The sequence below is a fragment of the Neoarius graeffei genome, chromosome 28 (genome assembly GCF_027579695.1).
Source record: "Neoarius graeffei isolate fNeoGra1 chromosome 28, fNeoGra1.pri, whole genome shotgun sequence".
Taxonomy (NCBI): domain Eukaryota; kingdom Metazoa; phylum Chordata; class Actinopteri; order Siluriformes; family Ariidae; genus Neoarius; species Neoarius graeffei.
The window spans coordinates 17,711,424-17,725,108 of NC_083596.1; the positions used below are offsets into that span (position 1 = coordinate 17,711,424).

General features: G+C 43.5%; 2 protein-coding genes across 2 annotated transcripts in view; both read left to right on the plus strand.

Moving 5' to 3' along the window:
- Positions 1 to 13,685, plus strand: part of gusb (glucuronidase, beta) — a 78,475-nt gene that overhangs the window by 15,369 nt on the left and 49,421 nt on the right. Inside the window, exons 2-5 of the mRNA XM_060913456.1 lie at positions 8,554 to 8,739; positions 11,721 to 11,902; positions 12,011 to 12,153; positions 13,494 to 13,681. Of these exons, the coding sequence (XP_060769439.1) occupies positions 8,554 to 8,739; positions 11,721 to 11,902; positions 12,011 to 12,153; positions 13,494 to 13,681 (699 nt within the window). The remainder of the gene's footprint in view (positions 1 to 8,553; positions 8,740 to 11,720; positions 11,903 to 12,010; positions 12,154 to 13,493; positions 13,682 to 13,685) is intronic.
- LOC132875577 (zinc finger protein 862-like) lies at positions 1,866 to 7,727 on the plus strand. The gene is made up of 7 exons (XM_060912458.1): positions 1,866 to 4,429; positions 4,966 to 5,263; positions 5,391 to 5,511; positions 5,626 to 5,827; positions 5,950 to 6,119; positions 6,247 to 6,455; positions 6,579 to 7,727. Exons 1-7 carry the CDS (start codon positions 4,113 to 4,115, stop codon positions 7,560 to 7,562), a joined length of 2,301 nt encoding a protein of 766 aa, XP_060768441.1. The 5' UTR covers positions 1,866 to 4,112; the 3' UTR covers positions 7,563 to 7,727.

Sequence of the window (13,685 nt, forward strand, 5' to 3'; positions counted from 1 at the left end):
TGTCGAGAAAGTGTAGTCGTGTGCCAAAGTGCTGTCCGAATTTCTTTTCATATAAACGTTTCTTCTCATTGATGTCTCTGTACATTACTCTGTAAATAAATGTAAATATTACTCGTTGTGCTCCGTTAACTTTCATCCATTCTATCAGTTTGATCATTCGTGAATTCACTCGTTTATTTCATTTGTAGTTCAATCTGGTTGTAGGCTAGCTTGAGCCTTATTGGGATCTGCAGTGCTAGCTGCTAACAGAAATTGGTAAAGTCTCTGGAAAGCACAACCAGCTAGTATGACAGGGTCACAGACCATTTTCTGGAAAAGGAGCGGAGGGCAGAATTTGTGTATAAATAGTGTTCATGTTCATGAATCTGAAGTGTGTGTATTGTTCAGTAATGTTAAGAGAATGGTGGGCTCTGTGTTATAGGTTATACCTGGGTATAATATTCAAGGTTGTGTGTGTTGCATAGCCTACCTGGTTATGAATTTCCAGACTGTGTTGCAGAAGATGTTCAAGGATGTGTTGCACAGCTGGGTGTTGTGTTAAAGACTCTGTGTTGCATATCAGGGTATGATGTTCAAGGTTCTTCATTGAATAGCCAGTGATTTTTGGATGTTTGATATTTTTGATTAAGGATATGAGGCACTAGCCTGGCAAGCCAGACTATAACATGAAATGTACAAGCAAAAATACTTTCTGCCACTAGGTAGGGTTCACTATGCTAATGGGGTACACCTTTCTATGCTTTGAGATCCAGCCTACAGGTTTTACGATGAATGCGTAAAATGGGCTTCCCCTGTTTTAAAAACCAGCAGCCGCCACTGGCGGCTAGAGATAATGGATGGATGGATGTGTATATTGGCTCTATGCTTTGTTAACTGTGCTGCTGCCTGTCTTGGCCAGGATGCTCTTGTAAAAGAGATTTTTCATCTCAGTTAGTCTTTCCTGGTTAAATAAAGGTTAAATAAATAAAAACACACCAACAGTCGATGACTTTTCATCTTGAAAAATCCAGGAATAGTGGATTGTTTTTGGTTGTTGTTTTTTTTTTTTTCCTGAAGTTGTTCTTCTGTTGGCGGTTACCAGCATTTTGAATGTGCACTGTGCAGCGCTCAGTTGCGTCTCCCATCACCGTTTCCCCCGTGTTCCCCCTCCGTCTTTGAACGCTTCAGGTCAAGTTCTGATCTGTTTCAGTCAGTCGTTTTCTATTAATTTCGTACTTTTTTTGAGGGCGAAAATACCCGGGGCTATAGCCCTGAGTGATAGAGCCTAACGACGCCACTGGTTTAAACAGAAAGAAATGAAGAAAGAGGTGGGGAAGCTGATGCAGTTATTAAGACAGACAGACAGAAATAAAGAAGTGGATGGATGGATGATGAGTAAGAGAGATGAAGAGGGAGAGAGCGCTGTAGAAACGGCAGCAGTGACAGTTGACTGCTGACGGTTATAGATTGTTAAAGCCACAAAGACTCCTCCATTCATTTCAGTGGGAAACTGTTACTAGTTTTTCTTTAATATTTTAAGTATAAAGTGTAGAAAAGTGAAGTAATGTAGCTTAAGTGTCACTTGCAAGACCCATGCAACAAAGTTCTACGTTAAGCGGTTCTTGAGAAATTATTCACAGAATATCATCTCATCTCATCTCATTATCTCTAGCCGCTTTATCCTGTTCTACAGGGTCGCAGGCAAGCTGGAGCCTATCCCAGCTGACTACGGGCGAAAGGCGGGGTACACCCTGGACAAGTCGCCAGGTCATCACAGGGCTGACACAGACAACCATTCACACTCACATTCACACCTACGGTCAATTTAGAGTCACCAGTTAACCTAACCTGCATGTCTTTGGACTGTGGGGGAAACCGGAGCACCCGGAGGAAACCCACGCGGACACGGGGAGAACATGCAAACTCCGCACAGAAAGGCCCTCGCCGGCCACGGGGCTCGAACCCAGGACCTTCTTGCTGCGAGGCGACAGCGCTAACCACTACACCACCGTGCCGCCCCCACAGAATATCAACGAGAAAAAAAAGAATAATAAGAAACCCAGGAAGAACAGTAGTGTTTTGCTTTGTAAGCATTGTAATAAATCTAGGGATGTAAGCTGAAGTCCAGTCTGAACGAAGAGCAATTTTTGGTCAAGGGCAAAAGTTGCGTTTGGAAATTTTTTGCATTTTATCAGCAGGAAAATAAAATCAGACTGTTAAAACTGAAATGTAGGTTCATCCTGCTTCAAGACGACAACAACCCAAACACAAGGTAATGTAAAGACACATGAGTTACATATCAATCCTGAGATCGAGATGCTGACCTCTTCTGCTCCTCGGACCTGCCTGATCCATCCTGATGCCCTACGTCTGGTCAGTCTCATCACATCGCTCCTGTAGAGGACGGCCCCATATGGACAGTTGAAAGTCATACTTGGAAGACGCTCTGGACTCTTACTGTACAGTAATGCTTTTATAGCTGAGGACTACGGTTGACTTGCTAACTTTAGGACTGCAGTTGTCATGAACAGTTTTGCACTCAAGTTTCTATCAATGAAGAGTTTATAACATCAACGAAACTGACTTCATGTTAAAACTGTTAATGTTATCACGTTGTCTGTTTTTAGACAACGAAGAGACAGGAGGCAAAGTTGGAGGTGGCAGAGTTGAGGATGTTAAGGTTGGACAGGATAAGGAACGAGCACATCAGAGGGACAGCACATGCTGAGAGCTTGGGAATTAAGCTAAGGGAGATGAGACTGAGATGGTACGGGCACATCCTGAGAAGAGATGTTGGAAGGAGAATGTTGAGGATGGAGCTGCCAGGCAAACGAAAACGAGGAAGGCCAAAGAGGAGATACATGGATGTGGTGAGAGAGGACATGAAAGTGGCAGGTGTGGTAGAGAAGGATGCGGAAGACCGGGAGCAACGGAGACAAAAGATCCGCTGTGGCGACCCCTAATCGGGAGCAGCCAAAAGAAGATGATGAAGATCACATTGTCTGTTATCACCCAAATGAGGATGGGTTCCCTTTTGAGTCTGGTTCCTCTCGAGGTTTCTTCCTCATGTCGTCTGAGGGAGTTTTTCCTTGCCACCGTTGCCACTCATGTTTAAAGTCATTTAAATTCTGTAAAGCTGCTTTGCGACATTATCGATTGTTAAAAGTGTCATAAACTTGAGTTAAAGAGAAAAAGTTTTGCCCTAAACTTCAGTCTCCAGTTAGATGAATGAGTAAGGATTGACAAATCTGGTAGAGTGAGAATAAAAATGTCAGGAAGATGTCGTCTTCTTTCAGCTGCTCCCGTTAGGGGTTCCCACAGCAGATCCACATATTTGATTTGAATTGTAGAAGGAAACCCACACAGACTTGAGGAGAACATGGAAACTCCACACAGAAAGGCCCCTGTCAGCCATGAGGTTCGAACCCGGAACCTTCTTGCTTTGAGGCAACAGTGTTAACCAGTGCACCACCGTGCCACCTGGCAGGAAAAATATGTGCTTAGTCTTGTTTTTGAGTCTTATTTTATTTTTCAGAGAGGGTATGAAACCTTTGCACTTAATTTCATCTCATCTCATTATCTCTAGCCGCTTTATCCTGTTCTACAGGGTCGCAGGCAAGCTGGAGCCTATCCCAGCTGACTACGGGCAAAAGGCAGGGTACACCCTGGACAAGTCGCCAGGTCATCACAGGGCTGACACATAGACACACAGGGTTTTTTCTAAATAAGGGAACAGGGGCGCTGCGCCCTCATACTCCCGGCTTGCGCCCTCTTACCGGAATGCCGATTTAACCTAAGTCACACTTGGGCTGTGCACTTACATGCTGCCATACAACATACAATATTTCTCAAAATGATCTTTTCTCCGTGAAAATATCCCAGTACCACCACTTGACAATGTGTCTGTTCCCCAAATGTGTTTTAATTACTCCAAAAATATTCCGATCCAAAAGTTTAACAGTGCAAAAACGATCCGAATCGGAGTTTCCCCGACCGAGTCGCCATGTTGTTTTCTGTTATCGCGAGATTTGATGTCTATGGGTAATATGTAAGGTCAGCTGACTTGTTTCTCGAGATTGAATGACCTTTCACCCACTAGCGCGGGCGCTTATGATTGCGAGTTATTTTGGTTTATGCTTGGGCATTTAAAGATGTCATCCCGCGGCACAAAACGGAAGAAAGCTAAAGAATGTCCGGGGCAGAAGAAGATGACTTCTTTTTTCGGTCACAAAGCAGATAAAGATGTTTCCAATAGCGAGGTCGCGACAATCGAGAGATCGGTCCATGCCGACAGGTCCGGGTCCACATTGAAGGACGCGTCAACCGAGCGCTTTGACGGCGGCGCAGAATCAGCGACGAATGAAGACCAGGTGTCTTGTTCGGATGAAAGCACCGAGTGTTCAATGGAGAAGCAAAATGAGAAAAGGGCCAAGTTCCTGGAAAAGTTCAAGTATGTATTTTTTAATACTTTTTTTTGCATGGTCTCAAACTTTAAAAGTTTATGTTAATTGAGTTAGATTCCAACTTTACAAAATATACTTTATTTATAACAGTTTTCTTTTAGAGAAAATAATTCTGGAATTATTTTTTTCATTCATTATGAACAACTAACTCTAAGTATAAGAAAACATCAGATTTCTCTAGTGAATGTTTATTTCTGTGCAACTTGAATGGATTTGAATTCTAAATATAAATTTCAATTTCAATCATAGTAGAGTAAGTCACAATTTGAATAATGAGGAATTAGTAGTTGTAGTTGTGTGTAATTTGAATTGAGTATTGTTTTTAGTTTGTGTCAAAGTGTTATTTAAATTTCCAATGTTGACAAAATAGACAAAGACCCCAGGTCTACAGTGAAGCTATGTCCATTTTTTGGTTTGTTTTCAACTTATACATTGTAACATAAACTGAGACTCCGAAGACCCGATATAATGGGGTCTACGATGAAGCTGATTTTTTTTTTCTTTTTACCAATATGAAACGAAGGCCCAAGAAAAAGAACTCAGGACATCTGGTTGGATACCAGGAGGCATGGGAGAAGGGATACCCCTGGCTTTATCCTGTCAACAATAAAACAGGGATGATGTGCCGCATTTGTAAGCGGCACAACCAGCGCCAACAAAATGGGGAATATATCTGGAGCAAGATTCCCTGCACCAGCTTGCGGGTTGACAAGGCGCGGAATCATGCAAAATCCAAACAACATCGAACGGCGCAGGCGACAGAAAACGCCCGCATTGCCGCAGAGATGAATGGAGGCATTGGCCAAGCCATGGCAAACACTGTAAGTAAAAAGTCTTCATGTCAGTGTTCAACAAATCTCAAAATATAATTTCTCTCCTTGCACATGTTTTCTTGGTTTAATTTGAGTTTATCTTGACATGGTTTCCCCTGCTAATCTTCCTGTCCAGGTTTCCTTGAATCAAGAAGCCGTGAAGGCGGCACTGAAGGTGGTCTATCACCTAGCAAAAAAGGAAATACCTCACCACACCAATTTCAAGGACTTGGTGAAGTTTGCGACCACCGAGTTAGGTAAGGAGTACCCTTACTTTGAGTAAATTAATTCTTCAAAAAAATTGTGCCTAAAAAACTTTGTTATAATTTCAACACTGCTAATTATGGCCTTTTTCATGACTTTCGTGACAGGTTGTGAGGTGTTCAACCGGCTGAATGTTGGTGGAAATGCCACATACACCAGCAGCAAAGTTGTAGATGAATTCTTGAGTGTCCTTGGCACTCAGTTGGAGGAGGACCAGCTGACCACCATCAGAGGCAGCCCATTCCTGGGACTGATGTGCGACGAAACGGTGGACATCTCGACAACCAATGAGCTGGTCCTATACTGCAGGTACATGTTGAATGTAAATTACTTATACATGTAATATGTGACAGTGTTACATACAGTAAAATGTCATGCAACATTCCATATTTGTTCTAGCTGATCACATGTAACAATATTATCTGTTGCAGGTGTATCAATGGTGATGGCAAGTTTCAAGCCAACTTTCTGAAGGTTGTGGCGTTAAAAGATGGAAAGGCCGACACTGTCAAAGCTGCCCTCAGTCACTACATGGAGGAAAATGATCTGTCCATCCAGAAGGTGGCTGGTTTTGGCTCAGATGGAGCAGCATGTATGATAGGTGAGTTTTAAATACATTTGTTATCTAAATGAAGTATATCTACAAAGACACAAAAATCAAAACCTAGCCCCTACTGGGTTACGTATCAGCTAATAAAAGCAAACAATTTATTTTATTCCCTCTACAGGAAATCGAAGTGGTGTTGCCACACAGCTTAAGGAGGACAATGCAAAGATAGTAAGTATCCACTGCATTGCACACAGACTGGCCCTTGCCGTCGGACAAGCTGGTAACAAGGTGAAATACATTGGCAACGTCTTCAAGCCGAACCTCATGAGCCTGTACCTCTACTACAACGGCAGTGCAGTTCGATCGGAAGGCCTGAAAGAGATACAGGTAAACCATATTCATTTTTACAAGAGCCATGTGTCCTGGAAACTGCAATAAAGTATTGTTTTACTGTTTCAAAGCAGTTGTAACTTGTCCATCATTACAACGTTTATTGAATTATTCTTACAGAACATCCTCCAGGACATGGAGTTGAAGTTGAACCAAGCAAAGGACGTGAGGTGGCTGTCCCATGATGCTGCGACAAAAGCCCTTTATAGATCACTGCGTAGCGTTCTGGTACATCTCCATCAGGAGACAGGTAAGGGGGTTGCTATGGCCAAAGCTCTCTGGAGCTGGCTACATGCGTACAAGACCATAGCAACCCTCTACCTGCTGTGTGATGTTCTTCCTCATCTGTCAGCCCTCAGCAAGTGTTTCCAGCAAAAAAAGCTTGACCTGACAGAAATCCACAAGGCAGTGGAGACAAAAAAGCAAGTGATGCAGCTGGCCAGGGATCAGCCACTTGAAGGTGGACGGCTGGCCGACCTGGATGTGGACCTGGGCCCAGGGGGACGGCTGGATGGTCTAGACATCCTAGTCTCTGACCGGCAGCGGGAGGAATTTGCACATGTTCGAAGTGCTTTCATCGACAATCTTGTAGAGAACCTGGAGGAGCGGTTCCCCCAAATGGAACTCCTGGCAGCATTTGGTGTGCTGGACCCTGGCTGCCTACCAGACTCCATGACTGGAGAGTACGGATGGGCGGAGATGGACAAGCTGTCCACCTTCTACTCAGATGGCCATTCCCCCATTGACAGGGAAGAACTTCGGGATGAATGGATTGCCTTCAGACAGCACCTGGGCAGTTACCGTCAGAAGTCACCAAAGGACATGTGCCAGGTGCTATCTGCCAACCCAACACTAGCCTGCCAATATCCAAACATAGCCTCCCTCTATGTCAGAATGGTGGTTATCCCTGTGCATACAGCTGACTGTGAGAGGGCCTTCTCCACTCTCAAAAGGGTAAAAACAAGGCTGAGGTCCACACTGACAAACACCAACCTTAACCATCTCCTCCGGATCAGGATTGAGGGGCCTGCCATCGACAGCTTTGACTTTGACAAGGCATTGATGCGTTGGGGCAGCCTAAGGAACAGGCGACTGTTGTTGTAACGGTCTTTGTTTTACTGGTAGCAGTGACAGTCTCTGTAATTGTTAATGTCATAGTGGTATAACCCTGGTTAGTGTGCGATTGCAAGTACTGTAACACATCATGCACAAGTATGCAAGTACAATCCAAGACTTAAGTAAATAAAAGTTTGGCCAATATTTTTAAATTTGTCATGTTTTCATTTACAGGATTGTGCACTTCTAACAGAACAGTTCCTCAATAGTTCAACTGTTGATGATAATGTCTTGTTTTCTTAAGTTTCAGGATGACCGCAAGTGCTAGAATTTCTCTCTAAGATAGCCTCAGAATGTCCCATTTAAGCTTCAATTTTTCAAAGGCTTCGCACTGCGGAAGGGGGGGACCCCCCCCCTCCGCGCACCCCCCCCCGGTTGCTTCGCTCCCTCGCATCCATGCGAATGTGTGCTCCCTCATACTACTTTTTTCTAGAAAAACCCCTGGACACAGACAACCATTCACACCTACGGTCAATTTAGAGTCACCAGTTAACCTAACCTGCATGTCTTTGGACTGTGGGGGAAACCGGAGCACCTGGAGGAAACCCACGCGGACACGGGGAGAACATGCAAACTCCACACAGAAAGGCCCTCGCCGGCCACGGGGCTCGAACCCGGACCTTCTTGCTGTGAGGCAACAGCTCTAACCACTACACCACTGGGCCGCCCTTTGCACTTAATCATAGTTATAAAATGGCAGTCTGATGGTGTAAGGAGTCGCATTGAACCATCACCACGAATGTACTGATTCGATACTGAGTTTTAGCACCAGTGTGCCTGGATCAATCCTGAAATTGACATGCCAGAACAGTTCTATGTTGCTTATATAAACCAATGAATGGTGTAAATTTAACGTAATGTTGAAAATATTGAAATATTTTGAAAATGTGTTAATTTCACGCAGCACAATGTTTAACTTGAGCACAGATTTTCACAAATCATTCTCACCATGTCTGTGTCTGTGCTTGTGTCATTCCAGTCCGGTCCTGTCATTGACATGCCCGTACCCTCCAGCTTCAACGATATAACTCAGGAGCCTACACTGAGAGATTTCATCGGCTGGGTGTGGTACGAGAAGAAGGCGTGGATCCCTCAGCGCTGGCTTCAGAGCAAGGACACAAGGATCGTGCTCCGAGTCGGAAGTGCTCACTACTATGCAGTCGTTGTAAGGGTTTTTTGAGCAGCTTTTTAAATCAATGTCTAGAAAATAAGCCTCTGTGACATGCCTGTTGTCACATTTGGCATTCATATAGCCATTTTTACTTGCAAGACGTGTAAATGTAGTCATTTCCAGAATTAATTGCACCCTCTGTTTAAAATAATAATAATAATAATAATAATAAGCATAGTTATTTGATTAAATTTTCTTCGATTTGGAAAGCATAGTGGTCAATGAACAGGGGATTTTACACGTGCGCAACCTCATACTTAATCCCCAGGGAAACACAAGATAGTATTTAGGGTTAAGTAAATTTTATTAGGGCTAAAAATTAGTTCGTATGTTTTAAAGTCTTGTTATGTTTCTGTAAAGCTGCTTTGCGACAGTGTCTATTATTCTATCCACATTTACTGGATATGAGCAATCATGTGCTCGGATTGGCTCTACTACTAGGCCCATGTTTACATTAGACCGTATCAGCGGATCATCAGATTAACGTTTTTAAAACGATTAGCGTGCACACAGCAACACCAATACACGATTTGCGTGCACACAGCAACACCAATACACGGATACGCTCGGCTCCGCAGGCATCCTGCGCTCCAAATCACTCCGCCCTGAACAGCGAGTGCCCTCTGGAGGGTGTGCACTCCAGCCCTGTGCAGCTCACAGAGCGCGCGAGTGAAGTGCACAACCAGTGATTCGGGACTGAGCCGCTGTGTGTGTGATCCCAGCGCATATCACTTACCACTTGCAAGTGGAAGGATGGCAAGCCTAAAGACAATCATAACTACACAATGGGCAGTATTTGCATCAGTATTTGCAGTATTTTCATACTTTTATACTCTTTAATGAAAGGTGATACAAGGCGGAAGTCCGCGCCGTTTTTCAGCAGTCGTGTCACATGACCAACGCCAGCGAATCAGGAAGGTGGATGTCACAGTGACGTTGTCCAATGACGACACCAGCTAGAGCTCAGCACAGCGTATCCGCGTATCTCAATGTTTACACAGCACCGGAGCTGACACGATCTGGATTGAATACGTGGACCCTGGTGGATTCCCGTTTCCTGGCGTTTCCCGTTTCCTGGCGTTTCCAGGCGGTTTAATGTAAACGGACAGTGCATCCGCGAAGAAAACGAGACAGATACGGTCTAATGTAAACTTGACCTAGGATATCAACTCTTAAGGCCTCTGCATGCTCTTGCGACAAGGCTTTCGCAGACAGCTTTTCGCAGACAGTTGTAATTTATCGTTGAGCAGGGAGTAATAGGCGTGCGCGATGTTATTCACCGCCACAACGCAAGGGGGCGCGAAGTCGCAAAATCGCTAGGAGTAGTTGGTGGGTGTGGTTAGTGGAGTGTTTATCCTCCGGTTACTTATAATGACTAGAACTGGAGTCGTATAGATGTACGTACTTCCTCACTTCCTCGATCAACCGCTCTTCGTGCTGCTCCATCTTCGCTTGTGTTTTTAAAAATGGCGGTCGTGAAAACAAACCAAACCGGGAAAGCTGGGAAGCGGAAGTGCGTGTACAGCGGATGTAGAGTGGACCAATCAGAGCCCTCTTGTCTGCGACGCTGTCTGCGAGGCTTCTGCGGTGGTCACAATTTTTGGGAGGTGCGCGCAGAGCGTCTGCGAAGGTGGGGGGGCTACGCAGACGCTATCTGCGACACCGTCTGCGAGGACTGCATTGTCAGCATAAATTGGCCTTTATACTGTTAACAGAGAAAAACAAAATGGCGGAGCGTGTTACTAAACCAACCGAGGATGAAATAAAAACTACTCGAAAACAAAACCCCAAAAAATACCAAAAAAAAGCAACAAAATATGGAATGAATATATTTGATGTTAAGAACGTATCTTTTTTTTTAAAAATTCAAGAATTATAGCATATTATAGCATTTTTCACAAATTGCTCCTGTCATTTCGCCGTTTTGTTTACATTCTAAGTGGAAATGATTTTGTCGGACGGTTTGTATAAAGTTTTTATTTATCGAAGTTGCAAAAAACAACAATAAAAATGCTCTGTTTCTCAAAATCCAGTGAACGTGGATAGAATAAAACAGTTATTCCACTCAATCTCATCATACATGGCTTATAGCCGACTCGGTGCTACACGCCTCGTCAGCTATCAGCTCATGTACGACTCGATTTCATGGAATAACTGTTAATTGCTAAAAACACAATGCAAGTAAACTGACTTGACTAGCCCATTGACGCCGGATGCTGCGTCGCTCAACATTGCCCCTAGCGCCGGTTGTTGCATAACGCAACATTGCCCCAAATGCTGGTTGCTGCATAACGCAGCATTGTTGATTTGTCATTATTTTCAAGACGCATGCCAGATTTGTTTTTTTTTTTATAAAAATGTGTTAGTGTTAATGCTGAATGAGCATGATCCAATAAAAGCAGATAATTTTATCTTTTAAATGCAACTTATTTCATGTCTTTATGTGCTTCAGAGGCTGAGATATTGAATTTTTCATAGCCGTTTTCAATTAATTATTTTTATTTCAGAAAACCCTCAGGCAGATGGGGACCTTTTCTAAAAACTGGCGTAGGCATTTGCAGGCGTTTCAGGCGTCAATGGGCTAGTCAAAGGAGTTCCTGGAGACTGGTTGGGAGAGATATTCTTTTGGGGTGCCAATACTTTTTCTTACATATCTTTTGTGAGAAAGTACCATAATTTAAAAAAAAAAAAAAAAAAATCAGTTGCTTGAGTGGAATATTCTTTGTGATGTTTATTTAATGCAATTGAATTATGGAATTGTAAATATTAGTTGTATAATCAAACAGCAGGTGTTTATTATAATGAAGCTGAAATGAATTTTCTGTGCCAAAAGTCGAAATCTTTCTGCAGCACATGCAAATCAGAAAACCAGTTCCTGTTTGTTTTTGGTGTACTAAAGAAACCTCTGATTCTAGAGGTTCCTCACATTTTAAATGCAATCAGTAACCGATGAGTAAACTCCTTTATGTTGCCAGTGGGTGAACGGGGTCCAGGTAACGGAACACGAGGGCGGCCATCTTCCCTTCGAAGCGAATATTGGTGACATGATCCAGATGGATGCAAGTATGCCATGTCGTATCACCATTGCTGTTAATAACACCCTGAACCTGCACACGCTTCCGCCAGGAACCATCCAGTACATGAACGATCCTACCAAGTAAGAGCTGGTTCAGATCCTTGAGCGCATGCAACGTCATTATTACTAGCGCACCAGATCTCTTGATTTCCCAGTGTGCTAAATATTTTCTCATTTTTCTCATGGCAGATATCCTGCAGGTTACTTCATTCAAAACACCAACTTTGATTTCTTTAACTATGCGGGAATCCATCGCTCTGTGATATTGTACACGACTCCGAAGGCGTACATCGATGACATCACTGTGACTACTTCCTTATCAGACAGGACTGGTTAGTGATGTTAGCAATTTCATCTTTTCTCTTGACTTTTTAAGGAAAGAATAATTATAACATTTTCATTTTTTTATATACTAGTGAGTGGCCTAGTGGTTAACGTGTGAGTTCTACTCACGGTCGGGTCGTACCAAAGGCCATCATACAAACGGTGCCGTCTGGCAAGGCACGCTGCAATAGAGATGTGAGTGGGGAGTCAAACTTTTGTGGTTACCAGAGAACTAGCCCCCCACTGTAACCCTAGCTATGTAATATAGGTGAGAGGCCGAGGGCTACGAAACGGAGATCGGCGCCGCCTTGGACATTGACATTTTTTTTATATTGCCCCAGCTCAGGTGTATCCTCCTGAGAACCAACCCATAGACTTGTGTCCTCTGTAGTTGACATTTGTTTTACGTGCACACCCTCTTACTCTTTCAAGCTATTCACTTGAATCCTGGTGTCTTGTAAAGAGTACACACTTGCAACACCGCCCTGAATTCGCGGGGATTGGTTGAATTCGCATTGAAGTTGCAAATCGCAACATCCTAGAGACTCTGGTTTTTTGCTTGGCCCAGACTCTGTCTCCTCACTCACTGTAGCTTTAGGTACTAAAAATCGATCCATTTTGTCTCTGGTAAAGGCTAGCTGAAGTTTGCTAAATGTCCACAATAGTAACTTATTCTGGTTTATTTTTCCTCACGTTGCGCCCCCCCGAAGAACTCTGGCGCCCCCCCCCCCCCCCCCCCGGGGGGGGGGGGGGGGGGGCACACTTTGAAAAGCCCTGAACTAATGTAAACAATTGGCTTCAACTCGCATAAATATGAATTGGAAATGTTTAGTTCACTTTAGCTTATGCAAACGCACAACTCTACTAAAAGATTGATAAACGAGGCTCAATGTCCCCAACATTGAAACCTGACAGCTTTAGAAACTCTAACAGGCCTTTACTTTTTAACAGTACTGTTTTGGGATTTTGCTGAGTTTACCTTCAACTGTCTGATTTTTTTTCAAAGTAATGAACTGTGTAGCCAGAAAAATCACCGCATTTTCTAAATGCGCTCCTGAAAATTACTCATTAACTAGGGGAATTAAATTTGATATTTTTGACATGTTAATCATTAAAGAAAAAGGCTTAAAAGTTCTAACTTGTTTTAGTGAAAATAAGTACTAAAATGCACTAGAATGCAGGGTTTTGCGTGTTATGTTATTAAAATATTTTCGGGGGACGTTGCGCCCCCCCCCATCTTAGTTTGACTTTCAAAAGTTCAGGGGTTTTTTTCTTTGCTCCACTTTCATCTCTAGATATGAAGTAAACTTAATATTGTTCACACAATGAGCAGATGTTTTTGTTGTAGGGTTTGTGAATTACAAGGTGATGCCAGAGGGCAGTGCCAAGCCCATTATAAAGGTCACTCTTATGGACAAAGATAGCCAATGTGTGGCCACTGCTGTTGGAACCCTTGGTGTTCTCAAAGTGCCTGAAGTCAACCTGTGGTGGCCTTATCTGATGCACCAGACCCCAGGATACCTGTACTCAATGGAGGTGA

Bases quoted from the DNA above. Each gene is read 5' to 3' on its own strand.
- LOC132875577 (XM_060912458.1), top strand. From the start codon at position 4,113: ATGCTTGGGCATTTAAAGATGTCATCCCGCGGCACAAAACGGAAGAAA. The intron at 4,430-4,965 runs GTATGTATTTTT...TATGAAACGAAG, and splicing joins AAGTTCCTGGAAAAGTTCAA to GCCCAAGAAAAAGAACTCAG. The intron at 5,512-5,625 runs GTAAGGAGTACC...CTTTCGTGACAG, and splicing joins GTTTGCGACCACCGAGTTAG to GTTGTGAGGTGTTCAACCGG.